At 36.6% G+C, this 23,858-nt stretch overlaps 1 protein-coding gene across 7 annotated transcripts in view; it reads left to right on the top strand.

The window, feature by feature from the left end:
* Ptpn13 (protein tyrosine phosphatase non-receptor type 13) overlaps positions 1 to 23,858 on the top strand; it is a 196,635-nt gene that overhangs the window by 105,498 nt on the left and 67,279 nt on the right. For 4 of the 7 annotated variants that reach the window (XM_070012346.1, XM_070012345.1, XM_070012347.1 and 1 more), the window contains 8 exons: positions 3,148 to 3,222; positions 3,334 to 3,508; positions 6,097 to 6,250; positions 6,978 to 7,116; positions 8,277 to 8,429; positions 13,334 to 13,516; positions 17,681 to 17,843; positions 23,352 to 23,769. In XM_070012346.1, coding sequence (XP_069868447.1) covers positions 3,148 to 3,222; positions 3,334 to 3,508; positions 6,097 to 6,250; positions 6,978 to 7,116; positions 8,277 to 8,429; positions 13,334 to 13,516; positions 17,681 to 17,843; positions 23,352 to 23,769 — 1,460 coding nt within the window. The remainder of the gene's footprint in view (positions 1 to 3,147; positions 3,223 to 3,333; positions 3,509 to 6,096; positions 6,251 to 6,977; positions 7,117 to 8,276; positions 8,430 to 13,333; positions 13,517 to 17,680; positions 17,844 to 23,351; positions 23,770 to 23,858) is intronic. The other 3 variants (XM_070012350.1, XM_070012348.1, XM_070012351.1) reach the window with 1 other exon arrangement.

The following is a 23,858-nucleotide window of genomic DNA, read 5'->3' as shown; positions in this document are numbered from 1 at the left end:
AACAGAATTGGGTAGTAAAAATCATACTTATTCTGCTCCTTATAACGCTATAATATATTTTTGTATACATTTTCAAGCTTTTTGCTTCATTATCTTTTTTTAAGTTTGGAATTCGGTAGTGATTTCTTGTGTGTGTGTGTGTGTGTGTGTGTGTGTGTGTGATTTGTAGTCTTTTTTTTTTTTTTGGTCAAAGTGATGTACAGAGGAGTTTTAGTTTTACCTTACATACGTAAGGTAATGAGTACATGTCAATTTTGTTACCCCTTCCCTCAGTTCAGGAGTGATTTCTAAACACATTGTCCAATTTCAAGATGTTTAGATTCTAGTAAAATATAACTGACTTCATTTTAGGCTGATAGAAAAAATTCAGTAAAGCTTTATCAATTTAATACCATTAGTAATAGTTATATCAGAATTAAAAAGCTGGAGGTCATACAAAATAAGATGAGCTTTCAGGATGTTTTTTTGTGTATGTGTGAGCATCAGTAAGGGTATCTACATATAATCACCTTTTTTCTAAACCATAGTTTCAGAGATATTAGTTTGTTGGCAATTCATTAATTATAGATTGTGCCTATACAGTAGGCAACTATTGCATATTCTGTCACTAAAAATCCATGTTTCCGGGCTGTGAAGGTGGCTCAGTGGTAGAGTGCTTGCTTTGCATGCCTGAGGCTCCATAAGCCCCACATAAGCAAAGAAAAAAAAAAACCTGGAAGTGGCACTGTGGCTTAAGTGGTCCAGTGCTAGTCTTGAGCTGAAGAGCTGAAGGACAGCGCCCAGGCCCAGAGTGACCAACAATAACAACAGCAAATTGGCTTCCTTTTTAGGAAGCCAATTTCTGGCTATTTCAAAGCAAGCTTGTTTTCAGCAGAAACATGTGGAATCAATGATGAGATAGATCCCTTTGAACTACTGTTCACTAAAAGGGGCCATGTAGTGTTCTGTTTTTCTCAAAAGTGAGTAAAAATGATATACTTTTGAGGCTGAAAGTATGTTGAGGAACAGTTTTACAACTGAATTAACATTCTTTCTAAAAACATACTTTTTTTGTTCTTATAGTGCAACATATTTTAATTTGTTGATACTCTGTTACCTAGTTGATGTTTTTTTATACTTTCTGTGTTTCCCATAGCAAACCAGGTTCATTTGTTCTAATCTATTTCTAGTTAGGTTTAAAATGTATCCTATTGGTTCTTTAATTTTAAAAAAAACCTTGAATAGTAGTAGTCACATCTTGTACACTCATTTAATTTGTAGAATTCCTACACTAAGGAACCAGATGAACTAGGCAACCAAATGCAAAGAAGCCAACAACAGCAACAAAACTCAAATAACCTCATTATGTCAAACGTATGTGCACACATAGGCACCACCTACCTGTAGCTTCTAAATTAGCCATGCTTTCTTCCTGCCTCCTGGATTAAATCCATGAATATACAAAAGGAAAAGGGAAAGAATGGGTTGAAAAGCTAGAAATTCAGAGTAAAGATATCACTGTCTTCATCCTTTGCGTCCCTTATTTCCTAGATATTTTCTTGCTGGAGGTTTCAGTAAAGGTCAGAAAATATGGAATATTTATACTGTCCATTGTTGTCACTATTGTTTTTTTTTAAATGTAGCTTACTAGGGCTCTAAGAGCATAATCAATTACAAACAGATATGTATATTTGTAGTCACAAATGTTCTTTATGACTCATTCTATTTCTTTTGCTGGGACAGAAATCCTCCTACATATGACCTCCTGTGTAGTTGAGATCACAGGTATGCACCATCCACCAGTTAATGGTTGAGAATGGGACTCCCTAACTGTTTGCTTAGGCTAGCTTTGAGCCAGGATCCTCCTGATTTTACCCTCCAGTAACATATTAGGTGTGATTACAGAAGTGTACTACCATGCTTGACTCTCACTGTGATTCATTTGAGATAGAATATTCTCACTTCGGGCTGGGAACGTGGCTCAGTGGTAAAGAGCTTGCCTTGCATGCATGAGGCCCTGGGTTTGATTCCCCAGCACCACATAAGCAAAAAGAAAAAAAGCCAGAAGTGGCGCTGTGGCTCAAGTGGTAGAGCGCTAGCCTTGAGCTGAAGAGCTAAGGGACAGTGCCCAGGCCCAGAGTTCAGGCCCCACGACCGGACCTCTCCCCCCTCCCCCAAAAAAAAGAATATTTTCACTTCACACACTAGCAGTACTAAACTAAATCTTTACATAAGCTTGTTAGCCCTATATCACTTTAATAATTAATACTACTTATTTTGCATTTTTTTTCTTGTGGTGATAGAATCCAGCCACGCACAAGTACTACCACAGAGCCACACAAGCCCACAATCACACTTAAAAAAAAAAAGACTATCTAGAGGTCATAGTGTAACCCTGTAATGTAATAAAATGGTATCAGGCAAGTCATATTTGACATCACTGGTTAAAAAACAAAACAAAACAAACAAAAAGATGAGTGGGTGCTGGTGGCTCACACCTATAATCCTAGCTACTCAGGAGGCTGAAATCTGTGGATGGGAGTTCAAAGACAGTCCAGGTGAAAAAGTCCCTGGGAGACTCTTATGTCCAGTTAACCACTCAAAAACCAAAAGTGGTACTGTGGCTCAAGTGGGAGAGTGCTAGCCTTGAGCACAGAGAAGTTCAGGGGGCAGCACCTAAGCCCTGAGTTCAAGCCTCAGGACCAGCAGGAAAAAAAAAAAAAAGATGAAGGAAAATTTTTGGTAAAACATTGCTCAAGGCATATTCTATCTCTATTCTTAGCAAATTTGAATGTACTTCTTCATTGAAAATTTTACATACTATTTTACTTCAATTATTCTAATGCAGTAGCTTTATATGCAACTCATTGTTCCATAATTGTCCTTATAGGGAAAAAGTGAACAGTAAAACACATTTATATTAATTGCATAAAGGTTTCATTATAATATTTCTGGACAGGTTTACAATGTATCCCATTCAAATTTATCCACTCTGCCATTTTCCCTGATCCCCTTTTCTCCCCTAAGACAATTTCAACAGATTTCACTGTGTTTTTCAAACATGTAAAAAATATTTTGGCCATACTCACCTTCCTTTACTCTCTCCTTGCTCCCTCATTTCTCGTACCAAATGGTAAAAACAATTTATTCTATTTATGTGATTTGCAGAATTTCTTTGGCCCAGAGTTTGTGAAAATGACTATTGAACCATTTATATCTTTGGATTTGCCTCCATCTCTTCTTGTAAGTAGTAGTAAAACTCTCTTAAAAATAAGTTTAGTAATTTTGTTTTAAAAAACTCATTTAAATGTAATGCTTATTTTCCTAAATGCTATTAACTTTTTCCAATTGTAGACCAAGAAAGGGAAGAATGAGGATAACCGGAGAAAAGTAAATGTAATGCTTCTGAGTGGACAGCGATTGGAACTGACTTGTGATACCAAAACGATATGTAAAGATGTGTTTGATATGGTCGTGGCCCATATTGGCTTAGTGGAGCATCATTTGTTTGCTTTAGCTATCCTCAAAGGTACTAAGATATTTTAAATTCAGTAGACAGAGGGGAATTTGGCAACAAGCTGACTTACCATACCTAATAGTAGGCATAATAGTGTGCCCAACTTTGCTTTGGGGAATATTAGCTTAATGAGGAAGTCAGCATTGCCTAATAGAAGTGAGTTAAGAATTTCTCCCAATTTATTGTTTTTATTTTTTGATTTTTTAAATTGTTATTATACAGGTGATATACAGAAGACTCATTGTTTTAATAACTGTGTGCTCATTAGGAATCTTCTGTATCTGACCATGTATTTTTCTTTGGCTGTCTTTGTATAAATAGCCTTTGTTTTATTTTTGGTTTTGCATTTTGAGATAGGATCTTACCATATTGCCCACGCTACTCTCAGATGCTGGTCTCACACAGTCCTTCTGCCTCAACCTCCCAAGTAGCTGGCACCACAGGTATATGCCACTGGCTAAAAATAAACTAGATTTTAATTATGACATTTTAGGAACCATTTTATATATATATACATATATATACACATATGTTTATATGTAAATACATACAGTATATATCTATGTGCATATATATTAAACTGAAATATAATATATATGATACACATTTCATTCTAATATGAAGCTAAATATAAAGCACAACCCTATTTCTGAATTTTTCACAACTTCTTTAACTTATTATCCTAATTTCATATAGTTTCTTTTAAAATGTTATTAGTTGATTTCTAAATCGTAGTAATGTTAAGTATATTTTAAGCATTTCATTCACTGAATTCTGTGACATATACAATCAAAACAGTCTCAGAATACTGCTTCTGTACAAACATTCTGTTTATCAGTTTAAGTTGTGTGGCTATAAGCAGCTTGGAAGAACTGATCTTTCTTTAATAAATCACTATATCTATTAATATAAATATTTCTCAATATTTCAGATTTCTCAACATGTAATTTAGGAAGCTCAGGCAATTAGAATACTGTAAAGGACAATCAAAGGGTCGAATGATCCTAACATTTTACCACATGATGAAAAAAATCCCTTTTTCACAAAATAAATAGTTCTTTCAGCATATTTTTTGAATATATGTGCCTTAAAAATGAATACTGGCGCAACAATGAGATGTACAAGACGTTATGTCGAAAAACGAACTTTACAACTTTGGCTGGGGGGGGAGGAGGATAGGGGGTGCTAAGGGATGAAAGGGTGGCGCGGGGTATGGGGGAGATGGGAAGGGATGGGGAAACAAAGGAGGAGGCAACAATGCTTGATAAGAAATGTACTCATTACCTTGCCCATGTAATTGTAACTTCTCTGTACAGTATTTTCACAATTAAGAAAAAAATAAAGAATACTGGCTGGGTGCCAGTGACTCTTGCCTGTAATCGAGCTACTCAGGGAGACTGAAGATAGTGGTTCTAAGCTAACCCAGGGCAGATAAATCTAGGAAACTCTTATCTTCAATGTCTTCAATAAACTACAGAAAAAAAAGAGTGGAACTGTGATATAAGTGCTAGCCTTGAACCAAAAATAAAAAAGCTCAGGAATAGCACACAGGCCCTGAGTTCAAGGTCGGACCAGTACTAAAAAAGAATACTGGATTTTTTGAAGTTATTCAATAAATATGCATTAAGTACCTACCAGTGTTCTTTTACCTAACTTCATTTTTAGAGAAATCAAGCAATTCTATCTGCATAATCAGTTAAAATATCTATTTTAATTTGCCTATGTTCCTTAATCATGTAGTAAAAATCATATTAAGTCATGATCTTTTTCTGGACTTTACATGGTAGCCAGGTGCCAGTGGCTCACATGTGTAATCCTAGCTACTCAGAAGGCTGAGATCTGAGGATCCTGGTTCAAAGCCAGCCTGGGCAGGAAAATCAGTGAAAATCTTACCTCCAGAAAACTACTCAGAAAAAGCCAGAGGTGGTGCTGTGGCCAGGGTAAAGCACTTTCCCTGAGTACAAAGAGGCTCAGGGACAACACTCAGGCCCTCAGCTCAAGCCCTAGGACTGGCTAAAATTTTAAAAAATGCAAAAACCTAGTATTTGTTGAAGCAATGCCACATACTATTTGTATTCTCAAGTACTTTCTTATCCACTGTATCACTTGGTCTTTGTAACAACTTTATAAAATAGAAATTGGCATTATCCTGATCTTATACACAGGAAAACTGATGTCCAGAGAGACAATATAATTTATTCAGTGCCCTATATTACACATATATATTATATGATTAAATTATGTATATATTAAATGATGTCAGCAATAGCTGAATCTAGGCTGTTTATCTCTTCAGCCCTATTTTGTTTTTATTTTTTTATTATCTCTAAATTTAACACAAAGTTTTCAACAAATCAGTTTATGATTACAATACATCTTGGTCATTGTTACTCTTTCCATTATTCTCCCCAATCTTTCCCAAACAGAATCCCTGTTTTGAAAAGATTGAACTACTGTTGACTCCATTTTTTTCAGTCCTAGAACTTACTCTCATTTTTCATCATTGTTTTGCATTATTCTTCTTGACACTATTGGACAGAAAGATGAAGTCAAAAGGAAATAATTGGTTTTATCTGGATGTTTTTCTCATTCCGTTTTAGAAAATGAGTATTTTTTTGTTGATCCTGACTTAAAATTGACCAAAGTAGCTCCAGAGGGATGGAAAGAAGAACCAAAGAAAAAGAACAAAGCCACTGTTAACTTTACTTTGTTTTTCCGAATTAAATTTTTCATGGATGATGTTAGTCTAATACAGTGAGTACATATGGTTTCTCTTTTGCTTTTTTTCAGCCCTCACTCTTAGGATCTTTAGTGTACTGATACTGAATTATTTGATTCTTTATGGTAAGAGAAATGCAGTTATCCATCCTTATCCATTGTTTTATTTTCCTACCTTCCCAAACGATATTCAGAGAAAAATTCCAGAAACAATATGTTTTTAATTGTATGCAGCATCTTTTCATCCTGCTTCATCTTTCTCAAGCCTGAATCATCCCTTTCTCCTGTATCACTGAGTTGTATACATTACCAACTCCAGTCACTTACTAGCCATCTTAGTTATCCATCAGCTGCCAGGTGTATTAAAGTAACCTGTATTTAATAATGGCCCCAAAGCATTCAAGAGTAGTGATGCTGACAATTCTGATATGCCAAAGAGAAGCTGTAAAGTACTTCTTTAAAGTGAAATGATAATATTTCTTATTGTAAGGAAAGAAAAAGATCGTATGATTGACTGTTAAAATTCATGATGAGTTATCATAGCTCATCTCTTCTAAATTACAAGTTAAACTATCACAGGTATGTATGTCAAAAACAAAACAAAACAAAAAATAGAGAGTCTGGCACAATCCTTGTCTTCAGGCTTCTACAGGGCTCTTAAGAAAAGAGGTCCCCTCTTTTTTCAGAGTTTCTTTGAACAGAGTTTCTTGAATTAAGTTGCTATGCCTATAGTATAACAAAAGATGTTTGTATATTTTTTCAGACATAATCTAACCTGTCATCAGTATTACCTTCAGCTACGGAAAGACATTTTAGAGGAGAAGATGCACTGTGATGATGAGACTTCCTTATTGCTGGCATCCTTAGCTCTCCAGGCTGAGTATGGCGATTATCAGCCAGAGGTGGGATTTTCTTTTTCCCTCTAAAAAGTCTTTCCTATAGGTGGTCTTATCCTTGGCATAATTAAAGAGGAAAGCTGGTTGAAATGTTTGATGTTTACATGTAAAGTTGTTTTGGGGCTGGGAAGGTGGCTCAGTGGTAGAGCACTTGCCTTGCATGCATGAGGCCCTGGGTTTGATTCCTCAGCACCACATAAGCAGAAGGAAAAAAAAAAGCTGGAAGTGGCTCTGTGGCTCAAATGGTAGAGCACTAGCCTTGAGCTGAAGAGCTGAGGGACAGCGCCCAGACCCCACGTTCAGGCCCCACGACTGGACTCCCCCCCCCAAAAAAAAAAATAAAGTTGTTTTTGTTTTTTTTTCGTCTTTGTTTTTGTTTTGCTGGTCTTGGGGCTTAAATTCAGGGCCTGAGCACTGTCTCTGAACCTCTCTGTGCTCAAGGCTAGCACTCTACCACTTGAACCACAGTGCCACTTTGGGATTTTTCTGTTTCTGTGGTACTGAAGAATTGAACCCAGGGCTTCATGCATGCTAATCAAGCACTCTACCACTAAGCCACATTCCTAGCCCAAGATCTAAAGATTTTTAAAGTTGGCTGAATGTCTCAAAATGACCATGCTTTCCCACTACATTCATTGACTATATATGTTTGTAGGTGAGATTTAATTTTCTATTTAAAATTATCTTGTTTTTCACTTTAGAGATATCTAGCATCAACTCCTCCTCCCATGTTTTAACTAAACATAGGTCTATAACCAAATGTCAGAGACATTTTGTGCCTTCTACACATGATAATTTGGGAATTTAGCAAAGTTTCAAAGTATGGTAAATTCCCTGTATTAAAACCCTGGTGTTCTTAAATGAAATCATTCTATGAGTGACTAATGGGCTAGAGACTGTACTAACTGCACTGAACCTTTACAGTATCAATCCTTAGAGTGAGGCACTTGAATGTCATGCTCTGAAGCTTGCCAGTCAGCTTTACTCATTCCTCCTCATTGAAGAGAATGACTGACGCATTTCCTCTAAAACTCATTTCTTAGAAAGAGAAGTAGAATTGGAAATATTTCATCTTTTGACTGGAGCAAGTAATTTAAGATAGGAGGAAGAGGGTTCACTCCAATAAAGGCAAATAGACCTACTTACAGAAACAATGTTCTTTCTAGATTCATGGTGTGTCTTACTTCCGACTAGAGCATTATTTGCCTGCCAGAGTAATGGAGAAACTTGACTTATCTTATATTAAAGAAGAGTTGCCCAAATTGCACAATACCTATGCCGGAGCTTCTGAAAAAGAGACAGAGTTAGAATTTTTAAAGGTAAGCATGCAAGACTATAAATGTAAACCTTGTAAATTGTTCAAAATAGGAAAATTGAAGCACACACATCTAAAAGGTCATGAGCCAATTGATACTTTACATTATTTTATCTCCTATTTCTGAGTGAAACTGTGGTTTGGGTTTTTTTTTCCCTTTTGTAAACAATGGAACTGGAGTGCTCCCAAGGTCAGCAGCTACTCTGTTGGACAGTAACACTCTTTGAACCTATATCCATCTGGCTATGGATTCCATGCTTTTATCTTATTTCATACTGTTAAAATTAAGATTCAAAGCCAGGCGCTGGTGGTTACTCAGGAGGCTGATATTTGATGATTATGGTTCAAAGCCAGCCTGGACAGGAAAGTCCATGATACTCTTACCTACAAATAACCAGAAAAATGGAAGTGGCTCGAAGTGGCAGAATGCTAGCCTTGAAAGAAAGAGCTCAGAGGCAGTCCCCAGGCCCTAAGTTCAAGTCCCACACCGAAAAAGGAAAAATAAAAAAAATCAAGGTTCATTATAACAAAGAAACAATTTAACTTGGTGATGAGCTGGATTTGAAAGGGCAGTTCATTCTTATTCTAGAGTTATTTAATTTTGTGTTTTTTTCTCAAAAGGCTAAAATTCAGTAACATTCTCTTAAAATTAAGTCTTTTTAATAAATGCCATGTAATTCACATAGGGATAGAAGATTTAAAAAATGGCTTATGGTTATTTTCAGTTCTGAAAATAACTCCCTGTTAGAACACAAATAAATAATAGTTCATTTATGATCAAGAAAATCAGAACTATGTAAGCTTCTAAAACAAATAATAAGTATAAAATAGTATTTTAAAGAAAGCTTTCAAAATATTCTCCTTGAATTTCAGCTCACTCACTAATTGATACTGTAGGGATTTGGGTTTCCTAGTCCTACAAAAATCTGTGAGGGAGCCAGGCATCAGTAGCTCATGCCTGTAATCCTAGTTACTCAGGAGGCTGAGATCTGAGGATCACAGTTCAAAGCCAGCCCTGGCAGGAAAAGTCTGTGAGACTTTTATCTGCAATAAACTACTCAGAAAAGCCAGAAGTGGTGCTGTAGCTCGAGTGGTAGAGTGCTAGCCTTGAGCACAGAGAAGCTCAAGGACAGAGCCCAGGCCCTGAAGTCAAGCCCCCGCATTGCCCCGTCCTTGCCCCCCCAAAAAACAGAAAACTGAAGGGCCTTCATTTACAGACTTATGTTGTCTTTAAAAAAGGGTTCTTAACATCATCTTATCTATGTTTCTTTGGGCCTGGCTTGCTTCACTTAATATAATTTTTTCCAAGTTTTTCCATTTCCTAACATGGGGCAATGTCATTCTTTCTGATGGAGGCATAGAATTCCATTGTATATACCAACTCTTTTTTTTTTTTTTTTTTTTTTTTTTGGGTCCAGTCATGGGGCCTGAACTCTGGGCCTGGGCGCTGTCCCTCAGCTCTTCAGCTCAAGGCTAGCACTCTACCACTTGAGCCACAGTGCCACTTCTGGCTTTTTTCTTTTTGCTTATGTGGTGCTGAGAAATTGAACCCAGGGCCTCATGCATGCAAGGCAAGCGCTATACCACTGAGCCACTTCCCAGCCCCCATTGTATATATAGTCCACATTTTCTTGATCCATTCCTCTACTGAGGGGCATCTGGGTTGGTTCCATGTCTTAGCTATGGTAAATAATGCTGCAATAAACATAGTTGTCCTGGTAGCTTTAGTGTGGTCTTGTTTGTAAACATTTGGGTAAATGCCCAAAAGTGGGATTGCTGGGTCATAGGGGAGCTCTATGTGAAGTCTTTTGAGGAACTTCCATACTGCTTTCCAAAGTGGTTGAACAAGTTTACACTCCCACCAACAATGCAGTAAGGTTCCCTTCTGTCCACATCCCTTCCAGCATCTGTTGTTGTATTAAGGAAAGTAAGCCAGGCCCAAAGTAACATAGGTCCCATCGTTTCCCTTATTTGCAGTATCTAGTATATGTCTGGTACAAGCAGAAAAGGTCAAAAGCTATGTACATATGACCAGATAAAATGATATTAAGCAAAATGAACTCCAAGATAGAAACACAATTGTTTTTTTCTTGCTGGCTATTGTTTCTAATATACCATGTGATTTTTTGTTTGTTTGTTTGTTTCTTTGTAAGTTCCTCCCCCACGGTATAACCCCTGTTTTCACTGTATTTGATGTTGGTATAATTTGAGGAGGGGAAGGGAAAAAACAAAGGAGGAGGCAACAATGCTTAAGAAGAAATGTATTCATTACCTTGCTCGTGTAACTGTAACCCCTCTGTACAGTTTTTTTTTTTTTTTGGTTGGTCGTGGGACTTGAACTCTGGGCTTGGGTGCTGTCCCTGTGCTCTTCAGCTCCAAGCAAGCGCTCTACCGCTTGAAGCACAGCGCCACTTCCAGTTTTTTAGTGGTTTTATTGGAGATAAGAGTCTCACGGATTTTCCTTCTCTGGCTGGCTTTGAACCGCTATCCTCAGATCTCAGCCTCCTGAGTAGCTAGGATTGATTACAGGTGTGAGCCACTGGTGCCAGGCTTCTTTCTGTAACTAGCATGGCTGTTATTCATTACCTTACCCTATTATTCCTTTACAATTCCTAATACTTTTTTCTCTTCAGCATCTTTCTATTTTTTGGTACTATTTTTGGTAGTTCATTGGAGATAAGAGTCTCATGGACTTTCCTGACAGGCTGGCTTCAAACCTCGATCCTCAGCTCTTAGCCTCCTGAGTAGGTTGAATTATAGGTGTGAGTTACTCGTGCCTGGCTTCTGACTTTTTGTTTCATTTTGATTTTTTAGTTTGTTGGGTTTTTGTTTTGTTTTGTTTTTGCTTTTGTTTGTTTTGTGCTGGCCCTGGGGCTTGAACTCAGGGCCCAGGGTCTGTCCTGGAACTTTTTTTTTTGCCCAGGGCCAGTGGCCTTCCACTTGAGCTACAGCTCCATTTCTGGATTTTTGGTGCTAATTGGAGATAATTGTTTGGAAGACTTTCTTGCCCAGTCTGGTTTTGAACCACAGCCTTCAGATTTCAACCTCCTAAGCAGCTAGGATTACAAACATGAGCCATTGGCACCCAGCTCTGTTATTTAAATGTCTGAATTTAGAGTTCTGCAAAATGTTAAATTACCTTTAAGACATCTCTATCTTTTTGCCAGTCTACTTTATTGAGGTATAATTTATATAAAATAAAATTTATCACTTTTTAAGTGTTCAGTAACTTTTGAAAAATATATCCAGTTGGGAAACAACTCTGTAACCATGATAAAGAACAAGGTTTAATAAACTATGGCTTACCTATTCAGTAAGTAAAATTTAATTAGAACTTGGCCATATCAATTTGCTTGCATATTGTCACTATATTACAGGGGTGAGCCACTGGCACCTGGTTAGTTATCTTTTAATAGGATCATACATTTATGCTCTGCTTGCTTAGGACCATGATCCATTTGTTTATAATTTTCTACATACTAGGCTGACATGCACATACCACCATGCCAAGTTTTTATTGGTTGACTTTGAGTCTTGCAAACTTTTGCCCAGACTGACCTTGAACAATCCCTACCTCTTCCACCTAAGATTATTGGAGTGAGCTACTATGCCCAACCTATCATCATCATTGTCATCATTATCATCGTGGTCATCGTCATCAGTAGTAATAGTAATTTTCCTTTTAGTAATGAGTAATTTTCCTTTTACAGATTTACAATTTGTGTGTTCTTCCACTAATTGATAGATATAAAGCTGCTATAAATATTCTACTGCTACCTATTTTTGTTAGAACATTGTTTTTATTTCTCTTAAGAAAATATCTACCAAAGGAATTGACAAGGCTTTCGGTAGATGTATGTTTAACTTTTTCAGAAACAGCTAAACTTTCCCAAGTGGCTATAAAATTTTAGTCCTCCATTAGAAATGTATGGTAGTTCCTATTGTTTCACATCCTCAACAACACTTGATATTTTCAGTCTTTTTCACTTTCGCCCTTGAAATAGGTGAGTAGTGATATATCATTAGTTTCATTTTGTATTTCCCTAATTACTATTTTATACTGAACTTTTCTTTGCAGGTTTTTTTTTTATATGACACTCATATATCTTTGTTCATGTTTCTAACTTTTTGCCCATTTTATTTCTTTCTGGTTATATGCCTACTTATTTCCAAGAAATACAAGTTCTATGTACATACTGAGAACAGGCTAAGATCTGAGGATTGAGGTTTGAAGCCAGCCTGTCAGGAAAGTCTCAGTCTGTGTTTGAGTATTTTAATACTGAGTCTTTTTTTCCCTGGCACTGGGGCTTGAAATCTGGGCCTGATTGCTGTCCTTTATTGCCCAAGGCTGGTGCTCTATCACTTGAGCCACACCACCACTTTCCACTTTTGCTATGATTAATTGGTGATAAGAGTCTTATGGCCTTTCCTGCCTGATCTGGCTTTAAACCTCAATCCAGATCTCAGCCTCTTGAGTAGTTAGGATTATAGGCATGAGCCACCAGCACCCAGTTTAACATTGACTCTTGATGAACAATGTTAGTAAAGTATTTGTTGTTGTTTATTTCTTTGTCATGCTGGGAATTAAATCCTGTGAAATTTTAATTTATAATTTTTTCTTCTATGATTCATGTTGTTGTTCATGTCCCATCTAAGGTTAAAATGATTTAGTTTCATACACTTAACTCCTGTATTTTGGCCTGTGGTCTGTTTTGGATTATTTTTTATGTATCAGGTGAAATAAACATTGAAATCTACCTTTTGGCATATGGATCCAAAATATTTCAGCAGTATTTGTTGAAAAGCTATCGTTTCCCCCATTAAATTAGATCAGTAAAACTTCTGTAATGTTGTCATTGTTTGTCAAAATTGACTGAATATTGTGGTACTATTCCACTATTCCAACAGGTCTGCCAAAGGCTGACAGAGTATGGAGTTCATTTTCACCGCGTACACCCTGAGAAAAAGTCACAAACAGGAATTCTACTTGGAGTCTGCTCTAAAGGTGTCCTTGTGTTTGAAGTTCACAATGGAGTTCGTACATTGGTCCTTCGCTTTCCATGGAGAGAAACAAAGAAGATTTCTTTTTCTGTATGTTCATTTTAACCTTTATTTCCATCATATTTTCAAAGAAGTATTGTCAGTTTCCAAGTAACATATCAGTGTATTAATTTAACATATTAACTTACTTCCTGTAAGTCAAGTTTAGGTCCTACCATTGTCTTAATATTATTTTAACTCTCCCTTTTTAGTTGTAGAAAGTACTATTTAGATTTTGGTTTGGGTTTTCTCAGCAGGTGAGTATTCAGAGTGAATCATACATTACTAGCTGGTTATATGCTCAATGAACTTTAGTTAAATTACAACCAAGTTGAATATTCTATTACAAAGTCAAAACATGTTCTTTGGTGGTAACTTTTCACGTGGAGAAATTCTTCAAATAGTTTCAAGATAGATAATTATCTTAATCCCCATAAACTTTATCTAGCTCAAGAACAGTTTCCTCATAACAACTATTATGAGAATCTGAGAAGTTCAGAGATTTCCCAGATTTTATATATTAGTTCCATCACTTTCTGCAGTTTTATGCTTTAGTGTACACGTTCTATGAAGATAAAATTAGAAAAGTGATTGTAAGAAAGTCATATTAACAGCATATTTTTATTTTGGACATCAAGTATCTGAACATTAAAGTGCTACTATTGGCAAATCACAGATGGGAATCAAAAATACATTTATTCTAAGCACTAGTGACTTATGCCTATAAGCCTAGCTACTCAAAATCCCAAGATCTGCAGATCACAGTTTGAAGCCAGTCCAGGAACAAAAAAAAGTCCATCAGACTTATCTCCGATTGATTACCAAAAATGTGGACATACAGCTGTGGCTTAAGTAGTAGAACACTAGCCTTTAGCTAAAAACCGCACTTAAGCCCTGAGTTCAATCCCCAGTACTGGCACACACCCACATAGACAGACAGACAGACAGACAGACACATATTTATTTTCCAGATGGTATTCAGAGATTACTGATAGCTGTAATTCATATTTAGGCTCAAATACATTCTCAACAGAATGATATTTATGATAGGCTCTAGATTATGTTCAATCCAAGGACCTTTGAAATTATTTCTAGACCTAAAGGTTGACTTATGTGAAACCCCAGAGGTACCATTAACATTACCAGATAATAGTTTGTTACTTCAGCAAAGCCCAGATTACTTTCATCTTTCCAAAGTTGTCAAGACCAGGGAATTACTTGGGTTTAATTTCATCTTGGCCAGTGCAAATTCTGGCAGAGCAATTAGCTAAAGGTAACCTTAGATTAAATTTTAATGTAAATCCAATTTGGGCCAGTTTTGGCAATAATCAAATAGCCATAAAATATTCAGATCTGTCATTTGACAAGCTATCGCACTAGTCCCTATATATGAGTATGAGTGTGTGTGTGTGTGTGTGTGTGTGTGTGTGTGTGTGTGTGTGTGTGTGTATATAGCTACATTGACATATTTTAAGATCTGCAGTAATAGAGTAGAACACATTCCCATGCATACTCTGCTTGTATTTAACCTCATTCATTTATCCTGAAGTTCCTTCTCAAATACAGAGCTATTTAAAAAAACAACAACAAAAACAACTATTAACTTTTGGGAGATGGGAAAAGACTCACTGTTGCCCTTCTCATCTTTTAGAATTAGTCCCCCTCAGTACATTTCTTGTTCATTCCATCAGTTAACTCTCAGAGAAACAAATGTTGTTCTAGTTTGTTTCAATCTAGGATCTCTTTGTTCAATTTTTTTCCCTATAATATCACTTTTCCTTATAATTCTGACTTGTAACCTGTCTTTGGTGAGGCTTTTGTTCTCTATCCTCCTTTGTTGCCTTTGAGAGTTTTATTATAGGTATTAATTGACTCAGGAGATTCTTTCTTCATATTAATGCTTCAATCAATAAAATTTATAGTTTGTAGAGTTCAGTGTGTTTGTGAATTACTTAACAATAGTTAACTGATATGTTCGTTAGGGAAGAAAAGGTCCCCAACCATTTGAAGAGTTACTAGTTACACTAATAATAATCAAGATATTAGTTAGGTGCTACTACATCCTTAATACCTCTCTAATAATACTGGTTCCCAGTTTTAACAGAGAGAACAAGTTTAGTCCTAGAGATTTCATTGGCAACACACAAGCTAGAATTTAATAGTATTATTTTATTGTACTTTATTGTAATTTTTCTCTATATCTGTGTTCTATATCTGTATTTTATATCTGGCAATGGTACTGGTTTCCTATTTATAATTATGTAAAATTTCTTTAATATGAACTTAGGTATTTTAAAAAAGTCAACTTAAAGAATATATGTAAGTCTGAATGCATGAAGATTATAAGTTTAGGTAATACTCTGTTATTATATCTTTTTTTTTTTTTTATGTTCAGTGCTGGGGATTGAGTCAAGGGCCTTGAACATGGTAGGCATGAGTTCTAAGACTAAATTATATATCCGGCACTGTCAATTTGACATTATTGTGGCTATTTCTGAGTTCAAAAGAAAGATATGAGATATGAAGTGGGGAGAATAATCTACACAGTAGGTGGAACTAGAGTAGAGCCTAACTAGATTTCAGTATTTCCTTAGAGGCATGACTGTTAGAACCTGGTATGTTGAATGTTTGTCTTTAAATGTATGTGGACCCACTGCAAGCTTCATTGTGTGTGTCACACATTTTGAAATGAACTCTTACATAGTGACATAGTATTTCAAAAAGCAGGAAGTGGCTCAAGTGGTAGAGAGCTAGCCTTGAGCTGAAGAGCTCAGGGACAGAGCCCAGACCCAGCGTTCAAGCCCACAACCGACCCCCCCCCAAAAAAAAAAAGCAGATTTGCTATCTTCATACTTAATTTGAATTTGGAAAGAAAAGCCTTTTTTTTTGCTTTTTTAATTTTTTAAATGTTATTATAAAGGTGACCAAGGGATAACAGTTACATAAGTCAGGAAAAAACTACATTAGTACCCCTTCCCTGGCTCTCTCCCAGTTTTTTCCTCTCATCTTCACCCAAAAGTAAGAACTTAAAGCCATTTCTAAATATTAAAGCTATTCATCTCTCAATTCAACAATTATGTTGGTACCACCACTTCATTCTCACGTTTTCTTCTTCTCTTCCTTTTTTTTTTTTTTAAAACTATGATACCCTTAGTACATTGTTCAGGCTGGCTTCACACACCTAGGCTCAAGTGATCCTCCTACCTCAGTTTCCTGTATACTTGTTTGCAGGTGTGCACTGCTCCTCTACACACTTGTACACATTTTCCTTAGCTTCTTAAATCATCTATCTGAGCCATCATGCCACTTAAATTCTACTTAGCTAAATCATAGCTCTTATTATTTTGCATTAATTTAAAAAGACAATTCTTGCCGAACTTCAGTTTCTTTACTAGGGGAATAAAACATTTTTTTCTTTGTGTAAAAACATTGTTCTCTTTGTATGTGTGTGTACGTGTGTGTACGCACGCATATGTGTGCGTGCGCCCCTGTGCACACACATGTTGAGCCATGGCTCCACTTACAGCTTTTTGCTGATTAATTAGAGATAAGAGTCTTACAGATTTTCATCCTTGAGCTGGCTTCAAACTGGGAATCTCAGATCTCAATCTCCTAAGTAATTAGGATTGCAGGCACAAGCCACAATCACCAGCTCTCATTCTTTTTTTAAACAATTTAAAGTGTTTACAACTATTACTATCAACTCAAACTGAATAATCTCATTAAATTGAACTATTTCCCTTGCTGGTGGTTGATACACAGTGTGATTTAGATTACAATTTCTGAAAGTATAATTTTTTTTCTGAATTTGTTTGTAAGAATACAGGATTGGGGCTGGGAATGTGGCTTGGTGGTAGAGTGCTTGCCTTGCATGCCTGGTGCCCTGGTTTTGATTACTCAAGACCACATAAACAGAAAAAGCCAGAAGCGGTGCTGTGGCTCAAGTCGTAAAGTGCTAGGCTTTAACAAAAGAAACTGAGGGAGAGTGGTTGGGCCCTGAGTTCAAGCCCCAGGACTCACAAAAAAAAAAAAAAAAAAAGAAAGCAGGATTGTATTTTCTGTATTTGTATTAGTTCTAGGTGAAGGGACACTAATGCTTAATAATAAAAAATATAAATAATATTTGTACTTATTATAGTTTAGAGTATTTGGCCATACAAAAAGTCATAGGTAAGCATCCTAATTATGATTATCTGATTATTATTATTATTATAGAAAAAGAAGATCACATTGCAAAATACATCAGATGAAATAAAGCATGCCTTTCAGACAGACAATGCTAAGGTATGCGAATACCTGCTGCATCTCTGTTCTTCCCAACATAAGTTCCAGCTACAGATGAGAGCAAGACAGAGCAACCAAGATGCCCAAGACCTTGGTAAGGAAAGGCATTATGGGTGACTCGGAGGTATATGCATGATTTTTGCTACAAATTTTAAAAGCTAAATTTTAAAAGATGTTTAAAGTGAAAAACTACAAGTCTACAAGACTAAATGTCTTCACTCAAGCCTGTAAAGACAGTTTGGAAATAAAAGGCTCTTCAGATGAGTGAAAGAACATGGAAAACAAGGGAAGAAATGAAATTATCCCTGATAAAAGTATCTCAGTCAGAATTGAAATATTTAAAGCTTTAAGCCTTTATGTAAAGATTAAAATGATACAAAAATTACATTTTATAGTAAATTCACATAGACAATGCACTGAAATATGAGGTTAACAATGTATAGCACTAGTAACCTTATGCTTATGAATTCTTTACTTGAACTTTCTCACATTCTGGTATTCTACCGAAAATACTATGCCTAGGATCAAACAGGGGTGATGGAAATCTATGGATAAATGTTTCTTAATCTGTCAGAGTAAAATGAAGACCATGTGTTTACTTAAAATGAAGAGCTGAGGAACCTATCTGAGACTTAGAAAATTACTGTTTGGAAATTGGATCTCTAGAATCTACATTTTAATAGCTTTCTTCAGCAATATTTATGCACACTAAAATATGATATGCAGAATTATAAAGTAATATTGTTTCCTCACTTTGCTAAAGATTTTAAATTCTCATATATTTTTAAAGTATAATATGAAAAATCAAACCCATTAGAGCTATCAGCACTCCTATTTGAACTAATACTTTATTCAATGCAAACTAGAGTTGAAGAATTAAAGATTATCTTTTAAAATGTGATAGAGTAAAAAGTATCAGAAAACAAAAATATTAAGCCAGATTTTTATCCTGAACAGTGATAATACTAAAGAACAATACAGCACAGGCTCAGTGATTTATATCCAAAAAGACTAGAGACAAGAAGTGTTGGGTCTGGGAAGGTGCCTCAGTGGTAGAGCTCTTGCCTTGCAAGCCTGAGGCCCTGGGTTCGATTCCTCAGCACCACATAAGCAAAAAGAAAAAAGCCGGAAGTGGCGCTGTGGCTCAAGTGGTAGAGCGCTAGCCTTGAGCTGAAGAGCTGAGGGACAGCACCCAGGCCCAAAGTTCAGGCCCCACGACCGGACCCCCCGCCCCCCCCCCCAAAAAAAGAAGTGTTTTGGAATTTGGAGTTTTCCAGATTTTTAGGAATCTTCACATCCATATAAGGAGATGTATTAGGAACGGAACCTAAATCGAGACACTATTTATACACCTTATATATACATGATCCTGAAAGTGTTTTTATGCAGTGTTTTAATGTGCTTTTGTTTGGACTGTGACCATTATAAGAGGTCAGGTACTGAATTTTCTACTTGTTCATCATGTTAACTCAGCACTCAAAGAGCTTCTGGTTTTAGAATATTTTGGACTTCAGATTAAGAATGGAGGTAGTTAAGAATATGTTACTTAAAGCTTTATACAAACTGCTTAAACTTTTTGCCTTAGGGTCTCATTTATAAAATGATTATTAAAACGATGATACCTATGTCATGAAATTTTTGCAAAGAAGGAATAGATTCATACAAAGGTCTAGTAGCTGAATGTTGTAGTTTGTTCCTCTAATCCCAGCATATAGGAAGCAGAGACAGGAAAACTGTACATTCCAGTGCCAGCATGGCTATATAGAAAGTTTCAGGCTAGTTTGTGCCATATAGCAAGACTTTGTCTCATAAAACCAAAATTAGTTTTTAAAAAGTATCCAGTAGTCAAGGGCTGGTGATCTAGCTTAGTGCTAAAGGGTTTGTCTAATGTATGTGTGAGTGCTAAGACTCATCCTCACAGTAAGAAAGAGAGGGAGAAGAGAAAAACAATGCCTGAAATAGTAAGAATTCAGTAAATGTTATTCTTATCGCCATCATCGTTGTTTTACCTCTTCTACGTCCACTACTAGTTAGTAGTAGTGGTGCTCATATAATAGTTATAGTATCAGCACCAGTAGGAGTACTGTAGTATATACTACTGTATTACTACTACTATGATACTGTATACTACATATAACTACTATACTATATAACATATGTAGTAATTGTAGCAGTAGTAGGTGAATGGCTTTAGAAAAGTAACTGAATTTTTATAGTCACATTTTCTTCGTCCTTGAAGAGGGAATGCTTTACATATCTCACAGACTAGTCCCTCAGATCAAAATAGCTATGTATCTTTGAACTCATTGTAAAATGAGTTCACACACACACACATACACCCCACCCCCTTGGGTCCTAAGGCTTAAACTCTGGGCCTAGGTGCTGTCCCTGAGCTCCTTTTGCTCAAGGCTAGTGCTCTACCACTTAAGCCACCTCCCCACTTCTTGCTTTTTCTGTGATTAATTGGAGATAAGAGTCTCAAGGACTTTCCTGCCCAGGCTGTCAGATCTCAGCCACCTGAGTAGCTAAGATTACATGCTTGAGCTACCACCAGTGCCCAACTTTGGTGAAAGAATTTAAAGATGATATTATCTAGATTTTTCCCATCATATGATAAACCTTACAGTGTTTATTGTCCAACTTTAAACTGAATTAGAAGTAGCTACATACCTACTTAGTTGACTGTACTAAAGAAATGAACATTACTGGTGTACCCATAAGAGGTTAGACCAACAACTATATGCTTCTTCTTTAGTAGTATAGAATGTTGATGCTAGAAACAAAGTATAAATTGTACTGATAAGGAAACTTGTTCAAAGAAGACAGGGTCTCAACCTAACCTCATCGTAAGAAATTAAAGTAGGGCACCCAGGCCCAGAGTTCAAGCCCCACGACCGACAAAAAAAAAAAAAAAGAAATTAAAGTAGGGTGGGACCCTGATCTCTTAATTCCAAGTCCAATATTTTCTGTTTGAAGAGTTTACAACTAAAATTCTGATGAAATACCACTTATTGAGCTCTTACTATTTACAAGTAGTATGGTAGGATATCAGAATTAATTATCTTTAAAAGAACATGCAATTAAGTTGACATTATCAGGAAGAACAGAACCCAACAAAGGACAGGCTCCTTCTAATATCTTTCTATTCTCATGCTTTACGTTGGGTGGATGGCAGTTTGAGTAGGATGTAAATAGAATTGAATTGCATAATCCCTCAAAAACAGATATTCTCAAAAACAGATAAAACCTAACTGAACGGGCTACCCCTATAACTATCAGAGATTTTTCTTTTTCTTTATTTTACTTTATTTATTTTTTTGCCAGTCCAGGGCTTGAACTCAGGGCCTGTCAGTGTCCCTGAGTTTCTTTTGCTCGAGGCTAGTACTGTACTACTTGAGCCACAGAACTACTTCTGGTTTTTTTCTGTTTATATAGTACTAAGGAACCAAACCCAGGGCTTCATGCATGCTAGCAAGCATTCTACCACTAAGCCCTATTCCCAGTCCCAAGATTTTTCTTAAAGATGAAGATTTCTGTTGGGTAGAAAGGCATTTCCTGTAACTCAATCTGCTTTCTGTTTTTCTTCTGGTTTAAAGGTTACTTGTAAAAGTAAAGAAAAAAATAGTATTGTTAGCCTTAATTTTTTTTAAAAAAGCTCATATTTTACATTTAATAGGATTCTGGGAGCTTCTAAAAAGGATCTATGTTGAAGTTCTGTTTTAACTTAATTTCCATATATACTTTAGAGAAAGAACATTGAATTTTCCTGGTGAGAATAAGATATATGTACTGATGCGTGAATATTAAAAATAAGTCTTCAATGTTTTCCTACCTGTTGTCTGAGATGGAATAGTATTAATATTCCTAGGAATAAGAAGACAAGTCAATTAGAAACTAAAGATCTAAGTCAGTAATGATTTATAGTTTTCATTTTTAAAGTTGTGCCACCTATTTTAAATAGTGGCTAAGCTTTACTGTAAAGCTTTACACTATAGAGTATAACAGTGTTGTTGCTTTACACAGGGGACAGCTGGAGGGGTTTGTGATGTGGATTTGAAACTTTGTGCTCCTAGTCCTGTATTAGGTTGTGATGTAAGTCTTTTGTTAATGGCTTCAAATGATAAAATACTGCTATAACTTTAGTACCTATCAAATAGAATAGCCAAGGGCTTGTTATAAGTTTAGACACTAAAAGAAAGCTACAGGTGTATATTTAGGAGTAAAAATAAATTTAATCTAGCAAAACCCCCAGCTCACTGGTCATGTTAATTTGTAGATAGCAGAACAGAGAGAACATTGGTACTCTCTTAGTGTCCCTTGGCTTTTGTGCATTAGTCAAATTATTGTGGAAAGGAGGGGCTAGCATAGGAGTGAAATAACAACCAAAAAGGGACAGCACCCAGGCCCTGAGTTCAAACCCCATGACCAAAAAAAGAAAAAAAAAAGATGCCTTAAAAGCTTTTTTTTTAAAAAGAAATTTAACAGTACTCTATAGTATGTTTTCATAGTATACAATTGTAAAGTATACAAGTCAGTGAGAGTTTTTTAGTACATTCACAGAACAGTACCCCATCACACAATCTATGTTCAGCCTTACAAAACATAATGACCACTGGGGTACCGATGGCTCACGCCTGTAATCCTAGCTACGCAAGAGGCTGAGATCTGGAGATTGCAGTTGAAAGTCCCTGAGAATCTTATCTACAATTAACCACCAGAAGATGGACGTAGAACTGTAGCTCAAAAACCAGGAAATGGAGCTGGCTTAAAAGGTAGAGTGCGGGGCTGGGAAGGTGGCTTAGTGATAGAGTGCTTGCCTTGCATGCATGAGGCCTTGGGTTCGATTCTTCAGCACCATATAAGCAGAAAAGGCCAGAATTGGTGCTGTGGCCCAAGTGGTAGGGTGCTAGCCTTGAGCTGATAGAGCTAAAGGACAGTACCCAGACCCAGAGTTCAGGCCCCCTGACTGACCAAAAAAAAAAAAAAAGGTAGAGTGCTAGCCTTGAGCAAAAAGAGCTCAAAGACAGTGCCCAGGCCCTGAATTCAAGCCGTAGGACCAATGCACATGTGTGCACACACATGTACACACACACACACACACACAGACACACACACACAGATCTCTTTCTCTGGGCAAAACACTTCTCTGCACTGCATCTTTTTCGGGCATGGTCAGCCCATCCAGGTTTCATCACTCCCTCTCCCCATTCTTGGTTTGCTGATATTTTAGCAAAGCCTCTACTAGGGTTGGAAATTTCTCTTTTCAATGTCATTCTCATTTCTAATTCAAAGTCATGAGTTCCAGTGATTTTCAATGGAAGCAGCAGTCCTAAACTGTGAATGCTATTGGATCCAAAGAGAATTAACAAATGAGGTGGAAGTGATGAGGGGCTGTTGTGTTGCTGAGCAAAAGCCAAAAAGGATAGAGAGATGGTATGAAAATCAGGATCTTGAAGCCACTTCAATTGGCCACATTTGAAATCTACTTTTGCTGGCAATCAAAATGGTTAAAAACTGCATGCTGTATTTTACTTACTAAAATAACTTTTCATGAAGGTACTGCAGTGTTTCCATCACATAAAGCAATCCTATTTCCTTATAGAGAGAGCTTCGTTTAGGAGCCTGAACCTCCAAGCAGAGTCTGTTAGAGGATTTAATATGGGACGCGCAATCAGCACTGGCAGTCTGGCCAGCAGCACCCTGAACAAACTGGCCGTTCGACCTTTGTCAGTTCAAGCTGAGATTCTGAAGAGGTTATCCTGCTCAGAGCTGTCGCTTTACCAGCCATTGCAAAACAGTTCAAAAGAGAAGAGTGACAAAGCTTCATGGGAGGAAAAGCCTAGAGGGATGAGTAAATCCTACCATGATCTAAGTCAGGCCTCTCTCTATCCTCATCGGAAAAATGTCATTGTTAACATGGATTCCTCCCCACAAACTGGTGTGGAGTTGGTGGGAAAACCTTTTCAGCTGATGGCAAGATCTGATACAGAATCTTTGGCAGAAGTCACAAAACTTCCTAAGTAAGAGCATGCTTGATTAACCCAAACTACATGTTTGTAAATCCTACATTTCATACATTGTTTTTGTCTTCGACGTTTTATTATTTTTT

This window comes from Dipodomys merriami, unplaced genomic scaffold (genome assembly GCF_024711535.1).
Source record: "Dipodomys merriami isolate MVZ:Mamm:240054 unplaced genomic scaffold, mDipMer1.0.p SCAF_9, whole genome shotgun sequence".
NCBI lineage: Eukaryota > Metazoa > Chordata > Mammalia > Rodentia > Heteromyidae > Dipodomys > Dipodomys merriami.
Note: the sequence above shows the minus strand (reverse complement) of the source record. Positions and strands in the feature narration are given on the sequence as shown.